This window comes from Pelodiscus sinensis, chromosome 11 (genome assembly GCF_052426305.1).
Source record: "Pelodiscus sinensis isolate ZL-2025 chromosome 11, ASM5242630v1, whole genome shotgun sequence".
NCBI lineage: Eukaryota > Metazoa > Chordata > Testudines > Trionychidae > Pelodiscus > Pelodiscus sinensis.
This window is the reverse complement of record NC_143062.1, coordinates 52,798,288-52,823,299: the sequence shown is the minus strand read 5'-3', so window position 1 is coordinate 52,823,299 and position 25,012 is coordinate 52,798,288. Positions and strand designations below refer to the sequence as shown.

Below are 25,012 nucleotides of genomic sequence, written 5' to 3'. Positions count from 1 at the left end.
CATTTGGCTGAGGGGCAGGACGTGGCGTGTAGCGAGGGGCGCTGGACACGGAGCCAGAGGCACAGGCAGGCCGGTCTGACTCACGTGCCCAAGGTCTCCCGGAATTCGTAGATCTCTCGGATGTCCTGGGCTTTCTTCTTCCAGCTCGGCCCATCCTCGCCCAGCGGCATCATCCTCCCCAGGCCAGGCCTTCAGCTGCCTCCCCTGCGGTGCAGTGAGCGGCTGGGTGCGGCGCTGAGCTCCCAGCCTGTGCAGGGCAGCGACAAGCATGAGAGGAGCAGCGAGCAGCCTGCGCTGGCCTGATGCAGCCGAGCTGTGGGATCCAGGGCTGAATGGGCCGCCAGGGCCAGGGCCAGGGCCAGGGAAGGAGGGGCAGGGCCGCGCCCGGGGCCAGGGAAGGAGGGGCAGGGCCGCGCCCGGGGCCAGGGAAGGAGGGGCAGGGCCGCGCCCCGGGGGCCAGGGAAGGAGGGGCAGGGCCGCGCCCCGGGGGCCAGGGAAGGAGGGGCAGGGCCGCGCCCCGGGGGCCAGGGAAGGAGGGGCAGGGCCGCGCCCCGGGGGTCCAGGGAAGGGGGGGCAGGGCCGTGCCCCGGGGCCAGGGAAGGGGGGGCAGGGCCGTGCCCCGGGGCCAGGGAAGGGGGGGCAGGGCCGTGCCCCGGGGCCAGGGAAGGGGGGGCAGGGCCGTGCCCCGGGGGCCAGGGAGGGGGGGGCAGGGCCGTGCCCCGGGGGCCAGGGAGGGGGGGGCAGGGCCGTGCCCCGGGGGCCAGGGAGGGGGGGGCAGGGCCGTGCCCCGGGGGCCAGGGAGGGGGGGGCAGGGCCGTGCCCGGGGTCCAGGGAAGGGGGGGCAGGGCCGTGCCCGGGGTCCAGGGAAGGGGGGGCAGGGCCGTGCCCGGGGGCCAGGGAAGGGGGGGCAGGGCCGTGCCCGGGGGCCAGGGAAGGGGGGGCAGGGCCGTGCCCGGGGCCAGGGAAGGGGGGGCAGGGCCGCGCCCGGGGCCAGGGAAGGGGGGGCAGGGCCGCGCCCCGGGGGCCAGGGAAGGGGGGGCAGGGCCGCGCCCCGGGGGCCAGGGAAGGGGGGGCAGGGCCGCGCCCCGGGGGCCCGGGAAGGGGGGCAGGGCCGCGCCCCGGGGGCCCGGGAAGGAGGGGCAGGGCCGCGCCCCGGGGGCCCAGGGAAGGAGGGGCAGGGCCGCGCCCCGGGGGCCCAGGGAAGGGGGGGCAGGGCCGCGCCCCGGGGGCCCAGGGAAGGGGGGGCAGGGCCGCGCCCCGGGGGTCCAGGGAAGGGGGGGCAGGGCCGCGCCCCGGGGGTCCAGGGAAGGGGGGGCAGGGCCGCGCCCCGGGGGTCCAGGGAAGGGGGGGCAGGGCCGCGCCCCGGGGGTCCAGGGAAGGGGGGGCAGGGCCGCGCCCCGGGGGTCCAGGGAAGGGGGGGCAGGGCCGCGCCCCGGGGGCCAGGGAAGGGGGGGCAGGGCCGCGCCCCGGGGGCCAGGGAAGGGGGGGCAGGGCCGCGCCCCGGGAGCCAGGGAAGGGGGGGCAGGGCCGCGCCCCGGGGGCCAGGGAGGGGGGGCAGGGCCGTGCCCGGGGCCAGGGAAGGGGGGGCAGGGCCGTGCCCGGGGGCCAGGGAAGGGGGGGCAGGGCCGTGCCCGGGGGCCAGGGAAGGGGGGGCAGGGCCGTGCCCGGGGGCCAGGGAAGGGGGGGCAGGGCCGTGCCCGGGGGCCAGGGAAGGGGGGGCAGGGCCGTGCCCGGGGGCCAGGGAAGGGGGGGCAGGGCCGTGCCCGGGGGCCAGGGAAGGGGGGGCAGGGCCGTGCCCGGGGGCCAGGGAAGGGGGGGCAGGGCCGTGCCCGGGGGCCAGGGAAGGGGGGGCAGGGCCGTGCCCGGGGGCCAGGGAAGGGGGGGCAGGGCCGTGCCCGGGGGCCAGGGAAGGGGGGGCAGGGCCGTGCCCGGGGCCAGGGAAGGGGGGGCAGGCCCGTGCCCGGGGCCAGGGAAGGGGGGGCAGGCCCGTGCCCGGGGCCAGGGAAGGGGGGGCAGGCCGTGCCCGGGGGCAGGGAAGGGGGGGCAGGGCCGTGCCCGGGGGCCAGGGAAGGGGGGGCAGGGCCGTGCCCGGGGCCAGGGAAGGGGGGGCAGGGCCGTGCCCGGGGCCAGGGAAGGGGGGGCAGGGCCGTGCCCGGGGGCCAGGGAAGGGGGGGCAGGGCCGTGCCCGGGGGCCAGGGAAGGGGGGGCAGGGCCGTGCCCGGGGCCAGGGAAGGGGGGGCAGGGCCGTGCCCGGGGCCAGGGAAGGGGGGGCAGGGCCGTGCCCGGGGCCAGGGAAGGGGGGGCAGGGCCGTGCCCGGGGCCAGGGAAGGGGGGGCAGGGCCGTGCCCGGGGCCAGGGAAGGGGGGGCAGGGCCGTGCCCGGGGTCCAGGGAAGGGGGGGCAGGGCCGTGCCCGGGGCCAGGGAAGGGGGGGCAGGGCCGTGCCCGGGGCCAGGGAAGGGGGGGCAGGGCCGTGCCCGGGGCCAGGGAAGGGGGGGCAGGGCCGTGCCCGGGGCCAGGGAAGGGGGGGCAGGGCCGTGCCCGGGGCCAGGGAAGGGGGGGCAGGGCCGTGCCCGGGGTCCAGGGAAGGGGGGGCAGGGCCGTGCCCGGGGCCAGGGAAGGGGGGGCAGGGCCGTGCCCGGGGCCAGGGAAGGGGGGGCAGGGCCGTGCCCGGGGCCAGGGAAGGGGGGGCAGGGCCGTGCCCGGGGCCAGGGAAGGGGGGGCAGGGCCGTGCCCGGGGCCAGGGAAGGGGGGGCAGGGCCGTGCCCGGGGTCCAGGGAAGGGGGGGCAGGGCCGTGCCCGGGGCCAGGGAAGGGGGGGCAGGGCCGTGCCCGGGGTCCAGGGAAGGGGGGGCAGGGCCGTGCCCGGGGCCAGGGAAGGGGGGGCTGGGCCGTGCCCCGGGCCAGGGAAGGGGGGGCTGGGCCGTGCCCCGGGCCAGGGAAGGGGGGGCTGGGCCGTGCCCGGGGTCCAGGGAAGGGGGGGCAGGGGGGGCAGGGAAGGGGGGGCAGGGCCGTGCCCGGGGTCCAGGGAAGGGGGGGCAGGGCCGTGCCCGGGGCCAGGGAAGGGGGGGCAGGGCCGTGCCCGGGGCCAGGGAAGGGGGGGCTGGGCCGTGCCCCGGGCCAGGGAAGGGGGGGCTGGGCCGTGCCCCGGGCCAGGGAAGGGGGGGCTGGGCCGTGCCCGGGGTCCAGGGAAGGGGGGGCAGGGCCGTGCCCGGGGTCCAGGGAAGGGGGGGCAGGGCCGTGCCCGGGGTCCAGGGAAGGGGGGGCAGGGCCGTGCCCGGGGCCAGGGAAGGGGGGGCTGGCCCAGCCGGGGCAGGAGGACCCACAAGTTCAGGCCACAGGGGCCCCCAAAGCCTCATCACGCAGCCCCGCCCCTGCAGCGCTGGGCACCCCGGCCCGGCCGGGAGCGGGGCAGAGACCAGGGCTCAGACCAGGGCTCTTCCCCGAGCAGCCTCCCTGGGTCGCCAGGGCCCCGCCCCCCGCTGCTTTTGGAAACTGAGGCCCTTGCAGTCGCCATGGCAACAGCCGCAGGTCTCAGGCGCACCCCAGCCCCGGGGCAGCGCAGGGAGGCGCCCCGCCCCGCCCCGCCCGGGGCAGAGTCCGGCACAGGCGGACGCAGGCAGGTCCCCTCCCGTGCACCAGGGCGCAGGTCCCCTCGTGCGGATGCACGCGCAGCACACCATGGCCATGCACGCAGTCTTGCACACGCAGCTCTGCGCACACGCGCGCGCTGCTCACACTCACACGGGGCCCCGCGCCCGGCCTCACCGCGCGCCCCGCTCTGCCTCGCGCCCCGCGGCCGCTGCTCCCGTCCGCACCCGGCCGGCACTGCCAGCCCCAGTGACGTCACAAAGGGGCGGCCAATCCGCGGCCGGGAGCTGCCTGGCGACGGGATTAAACTAAATTTAGCCGCGGGGAGGGGCAGGGCGGCTCCATTCACAGCCCAGGGGGAGGGGGAGAAGCGATCCGCGGAAGCCGCTGGCCGCGCTCAGGTCGCCGCGATCCTGCCCCTGCCCCCCCGGCCCGGGGACCCCGTCGCGCCCGGCCAGCCCGCCGACCGCCGGAACTCACCGCCACGGGATAGCCCTGCTAGTGAAAGGCGCCCGCGGGGCAGAGCCCCCCACCCCCGCGGCCGGGGGGGCTGCAGCCACAGGCAGCGCTCAGCTCGCACGTCCCAACTTTTATTTGCAGCCTGGGCAGAACAGTCCTTGGGAGCAGCCGGGGCGGCCGCCTGCTCCCGTCCAGCCAGCGCCGGGTCCATGCGCCGGCCTCCCCCGCCCCGCCCCGCCCCGCCGGAAACCCTCCGCTGGGCTCCCTGCAGGAGAGCTGCTCCCAGCGTGCCCACGGCCTAGCCCCCTCCACCCAGGCCTCCGGGGTTTCCTTCCATTCATCCATAGGGGCCAGCACGCTCCCAGCCCAGGAGCACACAGGTCCTGGCCAGCCACGTCCCTCCCCTCCAACTCCCAGCACGGGGAGCAGAGAAACCCCTGGAGAAAGGATTGCAGGACTGGGCCCCCAGCTGGGGCAGACCAGAGCCAGACACTTGCATGCAAGGAAGCCCCACAGGGCCCCAGCTGGGGCAGGAGGCTGGGTTGAGCCTGGCCCTGACACAGGGCTTGGTGCTCATCCTCACTGGCTGCAAAGGGACTGCTAGCAGCTGCCTGGTCCTGAATGGCACAACATGATACTGCTTCCCCTCTGCAAGGGGCTGCCCTGGGAATGGTCAAGGGCACCAGGCTGAGCCTGCTGGGCTGCAGGCTGACCTGGAGGCAGCTGCGCTTGGCTGTGCCCAGGGCTGATGCATGGCTCTCTGGGGGGACAGCACCGTTCCTGCCTGGGCCCTTGGCTGGGGCAGGGAGATGCAGAGAAGCCGCACCCCCTAGGGAGAAGGGGGAGTGTGGAGAGCAGCTCGCCAAGGTGCGGCCTGGGCTAGCAAACCCCTCCAGCCTGGGAGAGGGAGCCCCGGGCTGGGCACGTTGCTCCCCCACTAGCCGTCCAGGAGCTTGAGAATGCTCTCGCGCTCCTTCAGCGTCTTCCAGGCCTGGTCCTTCTCCTTCTTGGTGGGCGTACGCTTCTTCTGGCGGGCTGCCATGATCTTGCGGAAAGCATCCATGACCTCGCTGTCAGCCATGCGCACGCGCTGCCGCAGAACCTGCCGGTCCAGCTCCTGCTTGGCCAGCCTGGGGAGAGGCAGGGCTGTGAGCAGCGGCCTGGCCCGGCCCGGCCCCCAGGCAGCACCTCCAGCCCCACACGCACCAGAGCAGCTCCTGCTTGGCCAGCCTGGGGAGAGGCCGGGCTGTGAGCAGCAGCCCGGCCCGGCCCCCAGGCAGCACCTCCAGCCCCACACGCACCAGAGCAGCTCCTGCTTGGCCAGCCTGGGGAGAGGCAGCGCTGTGAGCAGCGGCCCGGCCCCCAGGCAGCACCTCCAGCCCCACACGCACCTGAGCAACTCCTGCTTCTTGGCCCGGTTGTGAGCGCTGAGCGCCTTCAGCTCGGCCTGCCTCTTGCGCAGCTCCGCCAGCACCTCGTCCTCCGCGTCCTCAGGGGCCCGCTCCTCGGACTCCAGCAGGCCTTGGGCAATCAGCTCCTCTTTGAGCCGCCCCTCCAGCGACTTGGTGTGGGGCACGCTGCAGGGGGCACAGGAGAGTGCGTCTGAGTCCCCAGCAGCCCCCCACCCCGGGTACTGCAGCAGCACAGCCTGCCCACGCAGCAGAGGGCCACCCCCATCCCTCGGGCAGGCAGGACTGGCCCTCACTCCACAGAGGAGGCACTGAGAACCCACCTGGCGCTCACCCCCGGCTGGCTGCTTCCAGCCCCGCCCAGCCAGAGCGCCAGCCCAAACTCTCCCGCGGCGGCCGGCGCCTCCAGTCCCTGCCCTGGGAGCTTCCCCCAACAATTCCCCAAGGAGCTGATGTGAGGAGAGAGGCTGCTTCCTGGCTCCTCCCAGAACTGAGGCACCGAGCATGTGGCTGGTGGCTGTGGGGTGCCAGGGCGCCTCTGCCGCAAAGGAAGCAGCGGTGGGAGAAGCAGGAAGGGCCTGGCGGGGGCTGGGAACTGGCTAAGACAGGAAACGGGGGGTGGGGATCACTGGTCAGTTTTCTGAGTGCAGAGAGGTGGCTAGTGGCCTGCCCCCACGGGGTCTGTCCTGGGGCCGTGCTGTTCAACTGAGAAATGATCTGGGAAAAGCAGCAAAGGGAGGTGGCAAAGTCTGCGGATGACACCGAAGTGCTCGAGCCAGTTCGGTCCCAAGCACACGGCGAAGAGCTTCAAAATGAGCTCACACGACAGAATGGCCGATGAAAGTCGATGCTCTGAAATGCAAAGTAACGCCCACTGGAGGGGTCAAATCAGCTGTCACCTCCCAAGGGAGAGCTGTGCAGTCAGGGTGGCTAGTTCTCTGAAAACATCCACGCAGCGGTAGATGGAACAGTGGCGCTCAGCCAAGAAGGGTGGTGGTGACTGGACACCTAGCGCAGTGAAGGCTGGAGAAAAGGAGGAGGTTCAGAAGTTCAAAGTTATTTAGACAAGTTAGATGTCTTCAAGTCCCCAGGCCTGATGGAACGCACCTAGAATACGGCAGGAGCTGATTGAGCCTTTATCCAGCATCTGTGGAAAGTCACGGAAGCGAGGAGAGATTCCGGGAGACTGGAAAAGGGCAAATCTAGTGCCCATCTATAAAAAGGGAAATAAGAACAACCCAGGAAACTCCAGACCAGTCAGTTTAACTCTGGGCCAGGGAAGAGAATGGAGCAAGTAATTCATCTGCAAACACCTGGAAGATAATGAACCAACCTGACAGATAAGGGAGAAGCGGTAGATGGGGTATACCTAGACTTCTGTATCAATGCTTTCCTGCAGGATTACTTAACTTCGGACGCCTCAGGGGCCGCAGTGATACTTACAGCACATGCCAAGGACCGCAACTTAAGTGTGGTTGCATAGACATGCAAATCTAGGCAAATAGCTCCTTTCACACCACCAGGCATGAATTCAAAGATCAAGGCAAGGCTACACAACACGCTGGCCCCATTGAAGTCAGTTCTGCTGCTATTAATACAATGCAACACTGACCCCATTTCCACCCAAAGGACAGCACTTGCAATGAGCAAGGACAGTCCAGGGACTGAACTACTACAGCATCTCAGCAGAAGGCCATTCTATTGGCGACTTTTTGGTTTTGGCTCCCGCCCGCGGGCCACAACCAAACGGGCCGCGTGTTGATAGCCCTGCTTCACGGTATCACGTGGCCTCCTTATCCATACACAGGGCTCGCCAGTCTACGCAATCTACTGCCCCGTGGCGAGAGCCGGGTTCGGGCGATCTGCGCGTGCACAGAACACCGGACAGTGCAGCTGGCGAACCCCGTCCATACGCGTGCTCCGCGGAACCCTGGGGCTCCATGCAATGGATCCAGGAGCGCCACTAGGAAATATTCATGGTAGTTGTATGGGGAAACCAGAACAGAGACGACTGTTTCTAGACAAAACAGCCTAGCGGCGCGAGGCCGACTCAGTGACACGTGAAACGTCTGGTCTAGCTCTTCACAAGCCCAGGGGTCAAGAGTTTATCTCCTGCTTCCTTCAGCCCGTGGCCTGTTGCAGGACAGACTCTTCACACCGAGTCTGTTCGCAGTACGTCGCTGCCTACCTCTACCAAGCACAGTCTCCATGGACGAGTGGCTAAAAAGGAGAAACTTGGCTTTTAACAATCAGTCTTCGGCTGGACCAAATGAGCAAACTCTTGGGACAGGACAAGGAGACACTCACAGCCGCTCGTGACTGAAAAACCAGGAAGGGAGCAGTCCAAGAGGAAACTACTCCAGCCACCGGATTAGCAGCAGGCAACAAGAAATGCAAGTACGATGCGAGTTACTGGCCTCTTGGGCGTACTCTGCCCCCGATGCGCAGCGTGTGCTGTACTTTCCAGTAGTTCCCTGAGGCCTTTGTAGTTTAGCAGGTATTTAGAAACAAATCATTCTGATCACAAAGACAAAGGCGTTTTTTTCAAGCGAAAGCTTAGCGCAGTTTCAACTAGTAAATGCTGTGTGATGATGAACATCGCTACATCAGGCAGTGAACACGCAAGAGAAGTGCCCTGCCCAGCGAGGTACCGGCTTGCACCCAGCGGAGAAGCATGTGAGATTGCAGAATCGTCACAGCAAGCTAGTAGAAAAGCGGAAGCCGTGCCACTGCCACGCCAGACTGACGTGTCACGTCTGAGCTCTTGCTGCTGCCATTGAGAAGAGCCACTTTCTCCACTGCCGTGGAGTGATGCATAGTCTCTGCAGCTGCAGGAGTCCACTGCCTGACGGGGCATGCAGTGGGACTGACTTGTGGAGCAGTACGACCGGGGGAGATGCTGCCGTGTCTGAACGAGGCACAACGCGCTGACTGCACAGTGGCAGCAGCCGGGCCCCAGCTGCACCGCGACTCAAGCTGAGCCGCGGGGTTTTCCCACAGACAAGGCCTTGCCATTTAAAGCGTCTGGACAGGGCAGCGCCAGTTGCTGATGACGGAGAGACTAGCCCACACGGTGCAAGCAGCAGCACCCAGCGCTCCCTCCGCACGGGGAGGCAGGAAAGTGCTGGTGAGCCTGAGCTGCGTCGGAGTAGGTGTGTGAGTACCGGTTAACTGACTGGTCGAGCAACCTCGTGAATTCCTAGCGGCTAGTGGGCTAGTCTGTGGTCCCCGGGGGCGAGGCCGGCACCAGTGACCCCATCTGTGGCTGCGGAGACTTGTGTATCTTGCAGGTACAGTCTCCAAGCGGAATGAAGTTAATCAGGCTCATCTGAGGAAGTGAGTTATGCCCCCAAAAGCTCGTGAACGACCTATATACCGTATTTTCATTCCTCTCCAAGGGGCCACAGGACTTCTCATCAGTTTGGAAGTTAGCGTCACAGCAAGGAAGAAAGAAGAACATTTTCACCATAAAAAGATACAATTTCATCACTACTGAGGACACTAGAACTTTGGGCATCAGTCGCAGAAGAAGAGAACTTGACGGTTTTCCTACGCTGAATGACTTTGAAACCGCTTCCATCCTTGAAGACAGTGGCAGTGACTTAGTCCAGCACCGACTGGCACCCCTCTCTTTTATACTTTCCTCCCACAAATGACAATTCTTGGAAGAGAAATCCATGGTTAACAGCAGCCAAGCCATGTGGCTTATCAGATCAAGATTATGAGAGCCTGGTCGACATGACTTGCGATTACCAGCTCAAACAATTTCAATGAACTTCCACTAATTAATTTTTGGAGCAATAGGGGGCCACAAAGTCATATGTGGGCCTGCAGTTCAGCAGGCCGGGGATGGAAGTTTCCATCCTAGCAGTACACAGGACTGGAGTCTGCAAATGCAAACAGCAGCTTGGCTTTATCAGCTTTAACCCATGCCTTGAGCTGGGAAATCAAGTTTGGCCTCGGTCTCAGCTCATAAGTGATAAGAATGGGGTTGAGCCAGTATGCGCACACCCGTAAACAAATGTAGTGTAATTACTGTAGGGAATCCTCGGTCCAGTGAGTCTCACCAGGGACCTAGACCTTGAAGGATGCCCTGGATTCCCCCAGCTGGAGCACATCCACTGCGGTCTGGTGCAAGGTGACAGGAACGGGACTCCCCGCAGACTGAAGGGGCATGAGCATTTTTAAGTGCCTATTACTCTCTCATGCATTGCTCTGCTTATGCTTATTGATATGTCACTTTGCAGTAGCTATGTAACCATCTGGCAGTAGATAGAGGTGGAGGGGAGGGGTAACCCAAGGTGGCGTTTCAAAGGGGCAGTCTCAGCTGTGCAGCGGCTTCCCCACCTTTCAAAGGCATAGTGGAGCCTGGGGTCAACTGGGGAGTCCCCTGCTGACCTCGGGCTCCATGGCTTTGAAACGCACAAGAGCCCCCGCTCAGGACTCTAGTGCATTTCAAAGCAGGCACCAGCACGCAGCCTGGAGTCAGCGGGACTTCCCCAGGGGGGCTCTTGTACATCTCAAAGGAGGAATGTGAAAATGCCTATCGACTAGTCGATGGAAATTCCACCGACTAGTCAACTAGTCAATTAACTGCATTTTAACCAGGACACTTCCATGCTTCGCCACCCACAGACCCTCACTGGTCTGGGTATGGGGGAACTTTTGCCCCCACTAGAGAACACCATCAGCTGTTCTGAACAGCTGGTGATTCTGTCTAGGCACCTGTGCCCCAGAGGATGGGAGAAGACTTTGCATGATCCCCCTGCCGCCCCCAGGTCACTCAGGGCCTGGGGAGGGGGAGCATGTGAAGTCTCTCACTCCCTGCCCCCACACCGAGGTTACATCTATACTAGAGCCTTCTTGCGGAAAAGCATATGCAAATGAAGCCCGGCGTGGACTATCACCACACTTCATTTGCATACGTAAGGAGCAGCCGTTTTTGCGCTAAAGCGAGCGCTGTATCCGCTCCTTTTTGTGCAAAAAACCCTCGTGCGCAAGAGCCGCTTTCCTCAGTTTTTGAGGGCCCTTTTGCCCACCTGGTTAGACAAACAGCTGTCAAAGCGCCTGCCAAGTGCTGGGGCTGGATTCGACCTTTCGTGGCTCCTTCCACCAGTCCTAGTATCGAGAAATGGCTCGAGAAGGCAGAACATACCCTACTGGTTCTATCACAATCCATGGGACACCCACATCTTCAACACTGGCTGCAGATGTGGTCAGCTTATCTCAACACAGGTACCTGAGCACTGGAAAAGGTTCAGAAAAGGGCAGCAGCACACTGAGGGGTTGGATGGGTCCCATCTGGAGAGAGAGAAGACTGGGACTTTTCAGCTTAGAGAAGAGATGACTGAGGGGGATGTGGCAGAGCTACGGACGTTCAAGCAGGATTAGTGGGCTAACCCTACAGTCGGTGTGATCAGTGACCGATCGTACAGTCGGAACCGAGCTCCGCTGTGTGGAGCCATACCCATACCAGGGGTCGCTCCAGGAGCCAACTCGAGCTGGGAATGCGCAGACCCGGCTCCAGGATGCCGGGCTCCAACATAGTCAGAGCCGCCGGGCGCTTTAAGAGGCAGAGGCGCAGCGCTGAGCGTGAGCCAGGACTGCTCGGAGTCCCAGAGCCCCGGCTCACCGGACCAGCCCTGGCCAACAACAACAGGGGCTGCTTGGTGGCAACGGCCCCACTCTGCAGGGGCCCCATCTTCGCAGCAGCCTCCCTGTGCCCGCCTGCTGCCCGTGATGGAGCCTGGGGGTGCTGGCTCCCCCCAGCACCACCACCCCCACCCCTGCTACCTCTCCTAGAAGCCACAAGGGGAGGGTGCGGCAGAGAGCAGGGGGAAGTGGGGACTCCTGGAGACCCTGCCCCTGCAGCCTTTCTGTCTTTGACAGGCACAAGAGCCCCCCAGGGAAAGCACATTCCAAAGGAGAAGCACTGGCAGTGGGGACTCTGCTGCCACTGCCCTCTGCCTCTCCTGCTCCCCTGGAAATGGTGCTGGGGGGAAACTAGCTTAACCCCCCAAGCACTGGCTCCTGCTCCCCCCTCGCTGCCTCTCTCTGATAAAGGCAGAGGAGGGCGGGCAGATGGGATGGTGACTGGTCACGTTCCTACTCGACTACCCAATGAGCACATGCTTATCAGCTCGTCGACAGTCGCCTCCATCCCCAGAGAGAGCTCCATAAAACCATGCCTGGTGTGAGCAAAGCACATAAGGAAGCGCTGTTCACGCCTTCTAACAGAACCCAGCCTGGGCCCTCCGGAGCTCAGCGCCTGAGCCTCTGTGGCTGAGCGAAAAGCCAGCTGGCTCTCAGGCAAGGCTGTAGAACAAGCTTAGACCACTTACAGAGAGAGAGAATAAGTGCCACTCCGTGGGACAATGCACCACACTCAGTAGGCTTGTGGGTTACATTAGCACAAGAACTAGGGTGCCAATGAAATGAATAGGTAGCAGGTTTAAAACAAATGGAAGTTTTTCTTCACAGAGTGCAGAGTCAACCTGTGGAACTCCTTAGAACATCAGAGCGGCCAGACTGGGTCAGACCAAAGGCCCATCCAGCCCAGCACCCTGTCTGCCGACAGCGGCCAATGCCGGGTGCCGCAGAGGGAGTGAATCCAACAGGTAACGATCCATAGTAATAGAGATGTAGCGGTGTTAGTCTGGTCTTGCTTTCTCCTGTCTTTTGTTTCAGGGAATGATCCAGCGGTCTCTCTCCTGCCATCCATCTCCACCCTCTGACAAACAAGAGTTTAGGGACACCATTCCTACCCAGCTTGGCTAATAGCCATTAAGGGACTGAACCTCCATGGATTTATCTAGTTCTCTTTTAAACCCTGTTCTAGTTCTAGCCTTCACACCTCCTCAGGCAAGGAGTTCCACAGGTTGGCACTGCGCTGTGTGAAGAACTTCCTTTTATTTGTTTTAAACCCACTGCCCATTAGTTTCATTTGGTGGCCCCTAGTTCTTATATTATGGGAACAAGTAAATAACTTTTCCTTATTCACTTTCTCCACACCACTCATGATTGTATAGACCCCATCATATCCCCCCTCAGTCTCCTCTTTTCCGAGCTGAAAAGTCCTAGTCTCTAATCTCTACGCATACGGACACCGTTCCAAACCCCTCATTTTAGTTGCCCTTCTCTGAACCTTTTCTAATGCCAGTATATTTTTTTGAGATGAGACCACATCTGTCCGCAGTATTCCAGATGTGGGTGTCCCATGGATTTAAATAAGGGCAAGAAGATATTCTCCATCTTATTCTCTATCCCTTTTTTAATGATTCCTAACATCCTGTTTGCTTTTTTGACTGACACTGCACACTGCATGGACGTCTTCAGAGAACTAGCCACGATGATTCCAAGATCTCTTTCCTGATTAGTTGTAGCTAAATTAGCCCCCATCATATTAAATGTCTAGTTGGGGTTATTTTTACCAATGTGCATTACTTTACATTTATCCACATTACATTTCATTTGCCATTTTGTTGCCCAATCACTCAGTTTGGTGAGATCTTTGTGAAGTTCTTCACAGTCTGCTTTGGTCTTAACTATCTTGAGCAGTTTAGTATCATCTGCAAACTTTGCCACCTCACTGTTTACCCCTTTCTCCAGATCATTTATGAATAAGTTGAATAGGATTGGTCCCAGGACTGACCCTTGGGGGACACCACTAGTTACCCCTCTCCATTCTGAAAACTTAGCATTTATTCCTACCCTTTGCTTCCTGTCTTTTAACCAGTTCTCAGTCCCTGAAAAGATCTTCTCTCTTATCCCATAACAACTTAATTTATGTAAGAGCCTTTGGTGAGGGACCTTGTCAAAGGCTTTCTGGAAATCTAAGTACATTATATCTACTGGATCCCCCTTGTCCATATGTTTGTTAACCCCTTCAAAGAACTCTAACAGATTCGTAAGACATGATTTCCCTTTACAAAACCCATGCTGACTTTTGCCCAACAAATTATGTTCTTCTATGTGTCTGAATTTTATTCTTCACTATTGTTTCAACTAATATGCCTGGTCCTGACATGTCTGTAATTGCCGGGATCGCCTCTAGAGCCCTTTTTAAATATTGGTGTTACATTAGCTGTCTTCCAGTCATTGGGTACAGAAGTTGATTTAAAGGATAGGTTACAAACCCTAGTTAATAGTTCTGCAATTTCCCATCTGAGTTCTTTCAGAACCCTTGGGTGATGCCATCTGGTCCCGGTGACTGGGTTACTGTGACGTTTATCAATTAATTCCAAAACCTCCTCTAATGACACTTCAATTTGTGACAAATCCTCAGATTTGTCATCTACGAAGGTCGGGTCAGGGTTGGGAATCTCCCCAACATCCTCAGCCGTGAAGACCGAAGCAAAGAATTCCTTTAGTTTCTCCGCAATGACTATTGTCTCTAAGTGTCCTTTTGTATCTCGATCGTCCAGGGGCCCCACTGGCTGCTTAGCAGGCTTCCTGCTTCTGACGGACTTAAACATTTTGTTATTACCTTGGGAGTTTTTGGCTCGCTGTTCTTCAAACTCCTTTTTGGCTTTTCTTATTGCATTTTACACTCCATTTGGCAGTGTTTATGCTCCTTTCGATTTTCCTCGCTAGCATTGGACTTCCACACTTGCCAGAGGATATTGAAGACCAGGACTTTAACAGGGTTCAAAATAGATCTGGTCCTGTTTTGGGCAGGGGGCTGGACTCAGTGACTCCTGAGGTCTCTTCCGGCCCTAGGATTCTAAAGCCTGGAGGAAAGGCCCGTCAATGGCTATTAGCCAGGGTGGGAGGGACGGGGGTCCCCAGAGCAGGGAATGGGCAATGGGAGGGATTGCTTGCTGGATCCTTGTTCTGTTCCTTCCTTTCGGGGCACCTGGCCACTGAGGGCAGACCCAGCCTGGTTGTTCTCATGCTCTTCCCCCAGCCCTGAACGCCCACTCCGGGTACACTGGGAGCTGGGCAGGAGTGTGCTGGCTGCTGGCGGCCTGGGGCTGCTCACCTGAAGGGCTTGTTCTGGCTGCGGGGCGACGTCCCAGCACCATCAGCTCCTGCCAGCTCAGGGATCGGGGCCTCCTCAACGGGCGAGATGATGTTCTCCTAGCAGCCAGGGGAGAGGGCGGGTCAGTGCTGAGCAGCTGGGACCTGGGCCTCACAGAGGGGGGTCGCGGGCTGCCCCGGAGCCTCACTCACCTCCACCAGTGCCTGCAGGAGGCGCTGGGTCAAGGGCCCAAAGGGGCAGCCGTCCTCGGGCTGCTCCTGCTGGGACTCCGACTTCTTCAGCAGGGCATCCACATCTGGGGGGAGGGAGGCGAGTGGAGAGTGGTGAGGGGAGAGCAAAGCTAGGGGCTGGGGGCAGCTGCAGCAAGCAGCCTCTGCTCTCCGACTCTCGCCCTCCCCCCCCACCGGTCCCTCCGTGCTGGGGCAGCTGCAGCAAGCAGCCTCTGCTCTCCGACTCTCGCCCTCCCCCCCACCGGTCCCTCCGTGCTGGGGCAGCTGCAGCAAGCAGCCTCTGCTCTCCGACTCTCGCCCTCCCCCCCACCGGTCCCTCCGTGCTGGGGAAGCTGCAGCAAGCAGCCTCTGCTCTCCGACTCTCGCCCTCCCCCCCACCAGTCCCTCCGTGCTGGGGCAGCTGCAGCAAGCAGCCTCTGCTCTCCGACTCTCGCCCTCCCCCCACCGGTCCCTCCGTGCTGGGGGCAGCTGCAGCAAGCAGCCTCTGCTCTCCGACTCTCGCCCTCCCCCCCACCAGTCCCTCCGTGCTGGGGCAGCTGCAGCAAGCAGCCTCTGCTCTCCGACTCTCGCCCTCCCCCCCACCGGTCCCTCCGTGCTGGGGCAGCTGCAGCAAGCAGCCTCTGCTCTCCGACTCTCGCCCTCCCCCACACCAGTCCCTCCGCGCTGGGGCAGCTGCAGCAAGCAGCCTCTGCTCTCCGACTCTCGCCCTCCCCCCCACCAGTCCCTCCGTGCTGGGGCAGCTGCAGCAAGCAGTCTCTGCTCTCCGACTCTCGCCCTCCCCCCGACCAGTCCCTCCGTGCTGGGGGCAGCTGCAGCAAGCAGCCTCTGCTCTCCGACTCTCGCCCTCCCCCACACCAGTCCCTCCGTGCTGGGGCAGCTGCAGCAAGCAGTCTCTGCTCTCCGACTCTCGCCCTCCCCCCCACCGGTCCCTCCGCGCTGGGGGCAGCTGCAGCAAGCAGCCTCTGCTCTCCGACTCTCGCCCTCCCCCACACCAGTCCCTCCGCGCTGGGGCAGCTGCAGCAAGCAGTCTCTGCTCTCCGACTCTCGCCCTCCCCCCCACCGGTCCCTCCGCGCTGGGGCAGCTGCAGCAAGCAGCCTCTGCTCTCCGACTCTCGCCCTCCCCCACACCAGTCCCTCCGTGCTGGGGCAGCTGCAGCAAGCAGTCTCTGCTCTCCGACTCTCGCCCTCCCCCCCACCGGTCCCTCCGCGCTGGGGGCAGCTGCAGCAAGCAGCCTCTGCTCTCCGACTCTCGCCCTCCCCCACACCGGTCCCTCCGTGCTGGGGGCAGCTGCAGCAAGCAGCCTCTGCTCTCCGACTCTCGCCCTCCCCCACACCGGTCCCTCCGTGCTGGGGGCAGCTGCAGCAAGCAGCCTCTGCTCTCCGACTCTCGCCCTCCCCCCCACCGGTCCCTCCGCGCTGGGGCAGCTGCAGCAAGCAGCCTCTGCTCTCCGACTCTCGCCCTCCCCCCCACCGGTCCCTCCGCGCTGGGGCAGCTGCAGCAAGCAGCCTCTGCTCTCCGACTCTCGCCCTCCCCCCCACCGGTCCCTCCGCGCTGGGGCAGCTGCAGCAAGCAGCCTCTGCTCTCCGACTCTCGCCCTCCCCCCCACCGGTCCCTCCGCGCTGGGGCAGCTGCAGCAAGCAGCCTCTGCTCTCCGACTCTCGCCCTCCCCCCCACCGGTCCCTCCGTGCTGGGGGCAGCTGCAGCAAGCAGTCTCTGCTCTCCGACTCTCGCCCTCCCCCCCACCGGTCCCTCCGCGCTGGGGCAGCTGCAGCAAGCAGCCTCTGCTCTCCGACTCTCGCCCTCCCCCCCACCGGTCCCTCCGCGCTGGGGCAGCTGCAGCAAGCAGCCTCTGCTCTCCGACTCTCGCCCTCCCCCCCACCGGTCCCTCCGCGCTGGGGCAGCTGCAGCAAGCAGCCTCTGCTCTCCGACTCTCGCCCTCCCCCCCACCGGTCCCTCCGCGCTGGGGCAGCTGCAGCAAGCAGCCTCTGCTCTCCGACTCTCGCCCTCCCCCACACCAGTCCCTCCGCGCTGGGGCAGCTGCAGCAAGCAGCCTCTGCTCTCCGACTCTCGCCCTCCCCCACACCAGTCCCTCCGCGCTGGGGCAGCTGCAGCAAGCAGCCTCTGCTCTCCGACTCTCGCCCTCCCCCCCACCGGTCCCTCCGCGCTGGGGCAGCTGCAGCAAGCAGCCTCTGCTCTCCGACTCTCGCCCTCCCCCACACCAGTCCCTCCGCGCTGGGGCAGCTGCAGCAAGCAGCCTCTGCTCTCCGACTCTCGCCCTCCCCCACACCAGTCCCTCCGTGCTGGGGAAGCTGCAGCAAGCAGCCTCTGCTCTCCGACTCTCGCCCTCCCCCCCACCGGTCCCTCCGTGCTGGGGCAGCTGCAGCAAGCAGCCTCTGCTCTCCGACTCTCGCCCTCCCCCCCACCGGTCCCTCCGTGCTGGGGCAGCTGCAGCAAGCAGCCTCTGCTCTCCGACTCTCGCCCTCCCCCCCACCAGTCCCTCCGCGCTGGGGCAGCTGCAGCAAGCAGCCTCTGCTCTCCGACTCTCGCCCTCCCCCCCACCAGTCCCTCCGTGCTGGGGCAGCTGCAGCAAGCAGCCTCTGCTCTCCGACTCTCGCCCTCCCCCCCACCGGTCCCTCCGTGCTGGGGCAGCTGCAGCAAGCAGCCTCTGCTCTCCGACTCTCGCCCTCCCCCACACCGGTCCCTCCGTGCTGGGGCAGCTGCAGCAAGCAGCCTCTGCTCTCCGACTCTCGCCCTCCCCCACACCGGTCCCTCCGTGCTGGGGGCAGCTGCAGCAAGCAGTCTCTGCTCTCCGACTCTCGCCCTCCCCCACACCGGTCCCTCCGTGCTGGGGGCAGCTGCAGCAAGCAGTCTCTGCTCTCCGACTCTCGCCCTCCCCCACACCGGTCCCTCCGCGCTGGGGCAGCTGCAGCAAGCAGCCTCTGCTCTCCGACTCTCGCCCTCCCCCACACCGGTCCCTCCGTGCTGGGGGCAGCTGCAGCAAGCAGCCTCTGCTCTCCGACTCTCGCCCTCCCCCCCACCAGTCCCTCCGTGCTGGGGGCAGCTGCAGCAAGCAGCCTCTGCTCTCCGACTCTCGCCCTCCCCCCCACCGGTCCCTCCGTGCTGGGGCAGCTGCAGCAAGCAGCCTCTGCTCTCCGACTCTCGCCCTCCCCCCCACCGGTCCCTCCGCGCTGGGGCAGCTGCAGCAAGCAGTCTCTGCTCTCCGACTCTCGCCCTCCCCCCCACCGGTCCCTCCGTGCTGGGGGCAGCTGCAGCAAGCAGCCTCTGCTCTCCGACTCTCGCCCTCCCCCCCACCGGTCCCTCCGCGCTGGGGCAGCTGCAGCAAGCAGTCTCTGCTCTCCGACTCTCGCCCTCCCCCACACCGGTCCCTCCGTGCTGGGGGCAGCTGCAGCAAGCAGCCTCTGCTCTCCGACTCTCGCCCTCCCCCCCACCAGTCCCTCCGTGCTGGGGGCAGCTGCAGCAAGCAGCCTCTGCTCTCCGACTCTCGCCCTCCCCCCCACCGGTCCCTCCGTGCTGGGGCAGCTGCAGCAAGCAGCCTCTGCTCTCCGACTCTCGCCCTCCCCCCCCCCAGTCCCTCCGCGCTGGGGCAGCTGCAGCAAGCAGTCTCTGCTCTCCGACTCTCGCCCTCCCCCCCACCGGTCCCTCCGTGCTGGGGGCAGCTGCAGCAAGCAGCCTCTGCTCTCCGACTCTCGCCCTCCCCCCCACCGGTCCCTCCGCGCTGGGGCAGCTGCAGCAAGCAGTCTCTGCTCTCCGACTCTCGCCCTCCCCCCCACCGGTCCCTCCGTGCTGGGGGCAGCTGCAGCAAGCAGCCTCTGCTCTCCGACTCTCGCCCTCCCCCCCACCGGTCCCTCCGTGCTGGGGGCAGCTGCAGCAAGCAGTCTCTGCTCTCCGACTCTCGCCCTCCCCCCCACCAGTCCCTCCGTGCTGGGGAAGCTGCAGCAAGCAGCCTCTGCTCTCCGACTCTCGCCCTCCCCCCTACCAGTCCCTCCGTGCTGGGGGCAGCTGCAGCAAGCAGCCTCTGCTCTCCGACTCTCGCCCTCCCCCCCACCGGTCCCTCCGTGCTGGGGGCAGCTGCAGCAAGCAGCCTCTGCTCTCCGACTCTCGCCCTCCCCCCCACCGGTCCCTCCGTGCTGGGGCAGCTGCAGCAAGCAGCCTCTGCTCTCCGACTCTCGCCCTCCCCCCCACCGGTCCCTCCGCGCTGGGGCAGCTGCAGCAAGCAGTCTCTGCTCTCCGACTCTCGCCCTCCCCCCCACCGGTCCCTCCGTGCTGGGGGCAGCTGCAGCAAGCAGTCTCTGCTCTCCGACTCTCGCCCTCCCCCCACCGGTCCCTCCGTGCTGGGGGCAGCTGCAGCAAGCAGTCTCTGCTCTCCGACTCTCGCCCTCCCCCCCACCAGTCCCTCCGTGCTGGGGAAGCTGCAGCAAGCAGCCTCTGCTCTCCGACTCTCGCCCTCCCCCCTACCAGTCCCTCCGTGCTGGGGGCAGCTGCAGCAAGCAGCCTCTGCTCTCCGACTCTCGCCCTCCCCCCCACCGGTCCCTCCGTGCTGGGGGCAGCTGCAGCAAGCAGCCTCTGCTCTCCGACTCTCGCCCTCCCCCACACCGGTCCCTCCGTGCTGGGGCAGCTGCAGCAAGCAGCCTCTGCTCTCCGACTCTCGCCCTCCCCCCCACCTGTCCCTCCGTGCTGGGGCAGCTGCAGCAAGCAGCCTCTGCTCTCCGACTCTCGCCCTCCCCCCCACCGGTCCCTCCGTGCTGGGGCAGCTGCAGCAAGCAGTCTCTGCTCTCCGACTCTCGCCCTCCCCCCCACCGGTCCCTCCGCGCTGGGGCAGCTGCAGCAAGCAGCCTCTGCTCTCCGACTCTCGCCCTCCCCCACACCGGTCCCTCCGCGCTGGGGAAGCTGCAGCAAGCAGCCTCTGCTCTCCGACTCTCGCCCTCCCCCCCACCAGTCCCTCCGTGCTGGGGCAGCTGCAGCAAGCAGCCTCTGCTCTCCGACTCTCGCCCTCCCCCACACCGGTCCCTCCGTGCTGGGGGCAGCTGCAGCAAGCAGCCTCTGCTCTCCGACTCTCGCCCTCCCCCCCACCGGTCCCTCCGCGCTGGGGCAGCTGCAGCAAGCAGCCTCTGCTCTCCGACTCTCGCCCTCCCCCACACCGGTCCCTCCGTGCTGGGGCAGCTGCAGCAAGCAGTCTCTGCTCTCCGACTCTCGCCCTCCCCCACACCGGTCCCTCCGTGCTGGGGCAGCTGCAGCAAGCAGTCTCTGCTCTCCGACTCTCGCCCTCCCCCACACCGGTCCCTCCGCGCTGGGGGCAGCTGCAGCAAGCAGTCTCTGCTCTCCGACTCTCGCCCTCCCCCACACCGGTCCCTCCGCGCTGGGGGCAGCTGCAGCAAGCAGTCTCTGCTCTCCGACTCTCGCCCTCCCCCACACCGGTCCCTCCGCGCTGGGGGCAGCTGCAGCAAGCAGCCTCTGCTCTCCGACTCTCGCCCTCCCCCACACCGGTCCCTCCGTGCTGGGGGCAGCTGCAGCAAGCAGCCTCTGCTCTCCGACTCTCGCCCTCCCCCACACCGGTCCCTCCGTGCTGGGGGCAGCTGCAGCAAGCAGCCTCTGCTCTCCGACTCTCGCCCTCCCCCACACCGGTCCCTCCGTGCTGGGGCAGCTGCAGCAAGCAGCCTCTGCTCTCCGACTCTCGCCCTCCCCCACACCAGTCCCTCCGTGCTGGGGCAGCTGCAGCAAGCAGTCTCTGCTCTCCGACTCTCGCCCTCCCCCACACCAGTCCCTCCGTGCTGGGGCAGCTGCAGCAAGCAGCCTCTGCTCTCCGACTCTCACCCTCCCCCCCACCGGTCCCTCCGCGCTGGGGCAGCTGCAGCAAGCAGCCTCTGCTCTCCGACTCTCGCCCTCCCCCCCACCGGTCCCTCCGTGCTGGGGCAGCTGCAGCAAGCAGCCTCTGCTCTCCGACTCTCGCCCTCCCCCACACCGGTCCCTCCGTGCTGGGGCAGCTGCAGCAAGCAGCCTCTGCTCTCCGACTCTCGCCCTCCCCCACACCGGTCCCTCCGTGCTGGGGCAGCTGCAGCAAGCAGCCTCTGCTCTCCGACTCTCGCCCTCCCCCACACCGGTCCCTCCGTGCTGGGGCAGCTGCAGCAAGCAGTCTCTGCTCTCCGACTCTCGCCCTCCCCCACACCGGTCCCTCCGCGCTGGGGGCAGCTGCAGCAAGCAGTCTCTGCTCTCCGACTCTCGCCCTCCCCCACACCGGTCCCTCCGTGCTGGGGCAGCTGCAGCAAGCAGCCTCTGCTCTCCGACTCTCGCCCTCCCCCACACCGGTCCCTCCGTGCTGGGGCAGCTGCAGCAAGCAGTCTCTGCTCTCCGACTCTCGCCCTCCCCCACACCGGTCCCTCCGCGCTGGGGGCAGCTGCAGCAAGCAGTCTCTGCTCTCCGACTCTCGCCCTCCCCCACACCGGTCCCTCCGCGCTGGGGGCAGCTGCAGCAAGCAGTCTCTGCTCTCCGACTCTCGCCCTCCCCCCCACCAGTCCCTCCGTGCTGGGGCAGCTGCAGCAAGCAGCCTCTGCTCTCCGACTCTCGCCCTCCCCCCCACCAGTCCCTCCGTGCTGGGGAAGCTGCAGCAAGCAGTCTCTGCTCTCCGACTCTCGCCCTCCCCCCCACCGGTCCCTCCGTGCTGGGGCAGCTGCAGCAAGCAGCCTCTGCTCTCCGACTCTCGCCCTCCCCCCCACCAGTCCCTCCGTGCTGGGGCAGCTGCAGCAAGCAGCCTCTGCTCTCCGACTCTCGCCCTCCCCCCCACCAGTCCCTCCGCGCTGGGGGCAGCTGCAGCAAGCAGCCTCTGCTCTCCGACTCTCGCCCTCCCCCCCACCAGTCCCTCCGTGCTGGGGGCAGCTGCAGCAAGCAGTCTCTGCTCTCCGACTCTCGCCCTCCCCCACACCAGTCCCTCCGTGCTGGGGGCAGCTGCAGCAAGCAGTCTCTGCTCTCCGACTCTCGCCCTCCCCCACACCAGTCCCTCCGTGCTGGGGCAGCTGACGCGCCGGCCCCTCCTCGCCCCCCCCCCATGGCCCCCCGATGCTGGCGCAGAGGAACCTTTGGTGTCCAGCTCTGTCAGCGGGCCCAGTGCGCCTTTCTTTTTGTCAGCAGCGGCTGCCGCCCGGGCTCCATCCTTCTGCTCTTCCAGCAGATCTTCCTGGGCCCAGCGCTGGGAGTAATGCTTCCCCAGAGGCGGGATCTGCAACAGTGCACAGGGAGCTGGCTCAGCACCTCCCCGCGGCAGGGAAGGGCTGTGTGCACCCTGCACCCACCCCGGGCATAACATAGTGCCAGCAGGCTCTGCAGGGAGCTGGTGCATGTCCTGTGAGGGCCCCACCTTCAGCAATGCCTGCCTGTGGCCCCGGCCCTTACCCTCCCAAGGTAGAGGGCAGAGGGCTGGGGGTCTCCCTCGGCCTGCTGTCAGGTGACGGGAGGAACCACAGGGCAATTGGCCAGAGGTCGGCCCCTGCACACAAGAACGGGGAGCGTCTCCTTCGGCACAGCCCTGGTGTGGCTGACAGCACAGCACATGCCAAGGGACCAGCTTGGGACCTGGGGTGCCAGCTGCAGCCTTCCTGGCAGGAGCTGACAGCACGAGCTTTCTCACTCCTGCACTTGGGGCAGAGGGGTCCTGGCCCTCTGGATTTCTGCTTCCCACAAGGTCTCACCCGAGTCTCAGCCACTCGGTGAAGGGGCCCCGGCTCTCCTGCAGAGCAGCCAGCATGTGCCTGTCTGCCTGAGAGGTGGGGCTGCTGGGTGTGTGGGACAGGCCTCTGCCACCCCCGGGGAGTGCCAGTCTATGCCAAGCACCAGCTGCCCAGGAGTGGCCTCCGAACGGGAGCTCCAGGTGCCACTTCAGGAGCTGCATGAAGCAGACGAAGAGGCACTGTCATGTGGCAGTTAACAGGAACCGCCTTGCAGGGTGTCTGTTCCAGGGATGTTCGAGATCGGTTCGTTGACCAGTCAAGTAACCTCACAAACACCTATCGGTGAGTCGACTGGTCTGAAGTCCCCGGGGGCAGGGCCGGCAGCCGCTGTATCAGAGGGAGCAGCATGGGGCGCCAGGCGGGAGCTGGTCCATGGGGGGAGCCAGTTTAAAAACAAGCTCCCCTCGCGGACCGGCTGCCTCTTGCCCCACGCTGCTGCTGATAAAGAGGGCTAAGGAAGGTGCAGCCCACCACATGCAGGGGTCTGGCTCACTCTGCATGGGGCTGGCCTGCAAGGAGGCTGCTGTCTCCTGCCCCACTGCAGCAGGCAATTGGACTAGGCCTGGAAAGCAGCGGGAGGCCCAAGTGTTGGAGCAGGGGACAAGTTTCCAAATACCCAGGGCCTGAATCACTTCTGCCCTGGAAATGAAAGGAACATGGGTGCTGTGTTCCACGGCACGCCCAGCCCAGGGTAACCGGCTTTGCTGCCCCAGCAGCACAGGGCTTACGGAGAGCAAGACACCCCAGAGTATCCAGCCACCTGTCAGTCTGGGCCCTCCGCCCGAGTCGCCCCACACGGACCAGAGAGTGCCTCACGGCACGGCACCCCCTGGAGCCGGGGGAGGATGTCTCTGTGGCTAGCGCTCGCCCAGAGTGGGCACGGGGCTGCAGTGTTTACCTTGTAGTGCTCAGCCTCATCCTCCGGGGTCCTGAGCAGCTCCTCCAGGGTCCGCACCTCCTCGCTGGTGAGGTCAGCACAGTAGGGCTCAACGGAGGCCCAGAACCTGCCGGCAGAGGGAAGGGCAGAGCTGCTGACCTGAGCGTGGCTGCCCTGTGCCCAGGTGATGGGCTCCGTGCCCGAGGACAGTGCGGTGAGACCCGACTGCTCCTTGCCCTGCATCTGGGGGGCTTTGCTCACCAGGCAAATGAGGTCGTTTCCTTGGGAACCCCCACGGCCCCAGCTGGACCCCTCCATACCTATTTGGGGCGTCATTTTTGGGGATCCGAGGCACGTCCACAGGGTCGTCCGGAAACTCATATTCTTGAATCTTGGGCTGGAGGTTCTTGGATTTGGGCCGCCCTGGGCCAGGCCCTGTGCCATGCCCACCCTTCCCCTCTAGCTTCTGCTTCTTGGGCTTTCCATGTTTCACGGGGGTACCCAGTTCATGCTCCTTGCCCAGCTTCAGGAACCGCTTGTCCCCCTTCTTGTCCTGCCAGTCGGTCAAAATCTGAAAGAGAACGGCTCAGCATCACCTCAGGGGCACAGCCCCCCACGGCTCAGCATCACCTCAGGGGCACAGCCCCCCACGGCTCAGCATCACCTCAGGGGCACAGCCCCCCACGGCTCAGCATCACCTCAGGGGCACAGCCCCCCACGGCTCAGCATCACCTCAGTGGCACCCCAGGGGTGCGGCCAAGAACCAGTTGGGGGAAGCAGAGGGTCTAGTTCCCACTGAACCCCTTGCCCTTGTTGAGCACTGTCTGCTCTTTATGGATCCCCCGCCCCTTCCCTATAACAACCATGGCGCAGCCCGTCCCCTCAGGCGCCTTCTCCCTGGGCTGGCTCCCCTCAAGCTCAGGGAGCACTGAGGAGAAGAAAGGAAGGGAAGGAGGTGCCAGGCTGCAGCAAGCAGGGTTGTGCCGCGGCGGAGGGGACCTGGATCCCTAGGCCAACCTGGCGCTCCCCACCGTATGGAGCAATTCCAGGGACAGAGGACACAAGCCAGGAGGCCTCGTTGCCAGGCCAACCCGCAGAGCGGGGACCCTGCTGCAGGCCTATGCTGCAGCCAGCCTGTTCGGCCCACAGGGCGTTCCTCATGCAGCCTGAGTCCTGCATAGCACAGGGCCTGGCCACGGCCCCGGCTCAGCCCCACCAGCGGAAGGACCACCCCTCCCATTTCACTGCCGTGGTGCAATTCCCACTGGGCCAGCCCGTCCAGCGCCGGCACCACGGAATGGGCAAATCCCCAATGGCGGTGCGCAAAGGGGGCAGCTTTGCATTGGGGGGCTGCCCTGCCCTCCTGGGCCCCGACAGGCCTTGGCAAACAGATGGACTCCAGCCGCCGCCCCAGGAGCTGGGGAGCCTGACCTGCGTCTCGGCCTCCAGCACCCGCAGCCTGCGGCTGGCCGAGGACAAGAGCGTCTCCAGCTCCAGCTGCAGCGTGTCAAGCTCCTCGATGCCGATGCCATCGTCCTCTGAGCGGGCCAGCACGGCCGTGTAGCGCGGGCAGGCCTTCGGGTGCTCCACCGACTTGAAGTCGTGGAACTGCAGCGGGCAGTCCTTCAGCTCGCTCATCGTGGGGAGCCGGGCTGGAGGGGCGGGCGCTGCGGGGGGGCCCCGCCGGGCTAGAGAGGCGGGGGGCTGCCGGGGGGGGGCCCCGCCGGGC

General features: G+C 65.3%; 2 protein-coding genes across 6 annotated transcripts in view; both read right to left on the bottom strand.

Moving 5' to 3' along the window:
- CAMK1 (calcium/calmodulin dependent protein kinase I) overlaps window positions 1-4,203 on the bottom strand; it is an 18,864-nt gene extending 14,661 nt beyond the window's left edge. For 2 of the 4 annotated variants that reach the window (XM_089781324.1, XM_075916352.2), the window contains exons 1-2: window positions 3,742-3,867; window positions 85-247 (exon numbers count right to left, since the gene is read on the bottom strand). In XM_089781324.1, the coding sequence (XP_089637450.1) occupies window positions 85-173 (89 nt within the window). In that variant the 5' untranslated portion in view covers window positions 174-247; window positions 3,742-3,867. Of the gene's footprint in view, window positions 1-84; window positions 248-3,741; window positions 3,868-4,068 lie in introns of those variants that run through there. The other 2 variants (XM_089781326.1, XM_089781325.1) reach the window with 2 other exon arrangements.
- On the bottom strand, window positions 4,158-25,012 carry TADA3 (transcriptional adaptor 3). 2 transcript variants are annotated; one of them, XM_089781323.1, is made up of 9 exons: window positions 24,715-25,012; window positions 23,604-23,854; window positions 23,305-23,410; window positions 21,757-21,898; window positions 14,628-14,731; window positions 14,437-14,534; window positions 5,439-5,624; window positions 5,254-5,372; window positions 4,158-5,177 (listed from the first exon to the last, which is right to left on the bottom strand). In XM_089781323.1, the coding sequence occupies exons 1-9, from the start codon at window positions 24,919-24,921 to the stop codon at window positions 5,023-5,025; spliced, it is 1,368 nt and encodes a 455-aa protein (XP_089637449.1). In that variant the 5' UTR covers window positions 24,922-25,012; the 3' UTR covers window positions 4,158-5,022. The 2 variants fall into 2 exon arrangements, with proteins under 2 accessions (XP_089637449.1, XP_075772466.2); XM_075916351.2 differs by lacking the exon at window positions 5,254-5,372 and having other exon boundaries at window positions 24,715-25,007.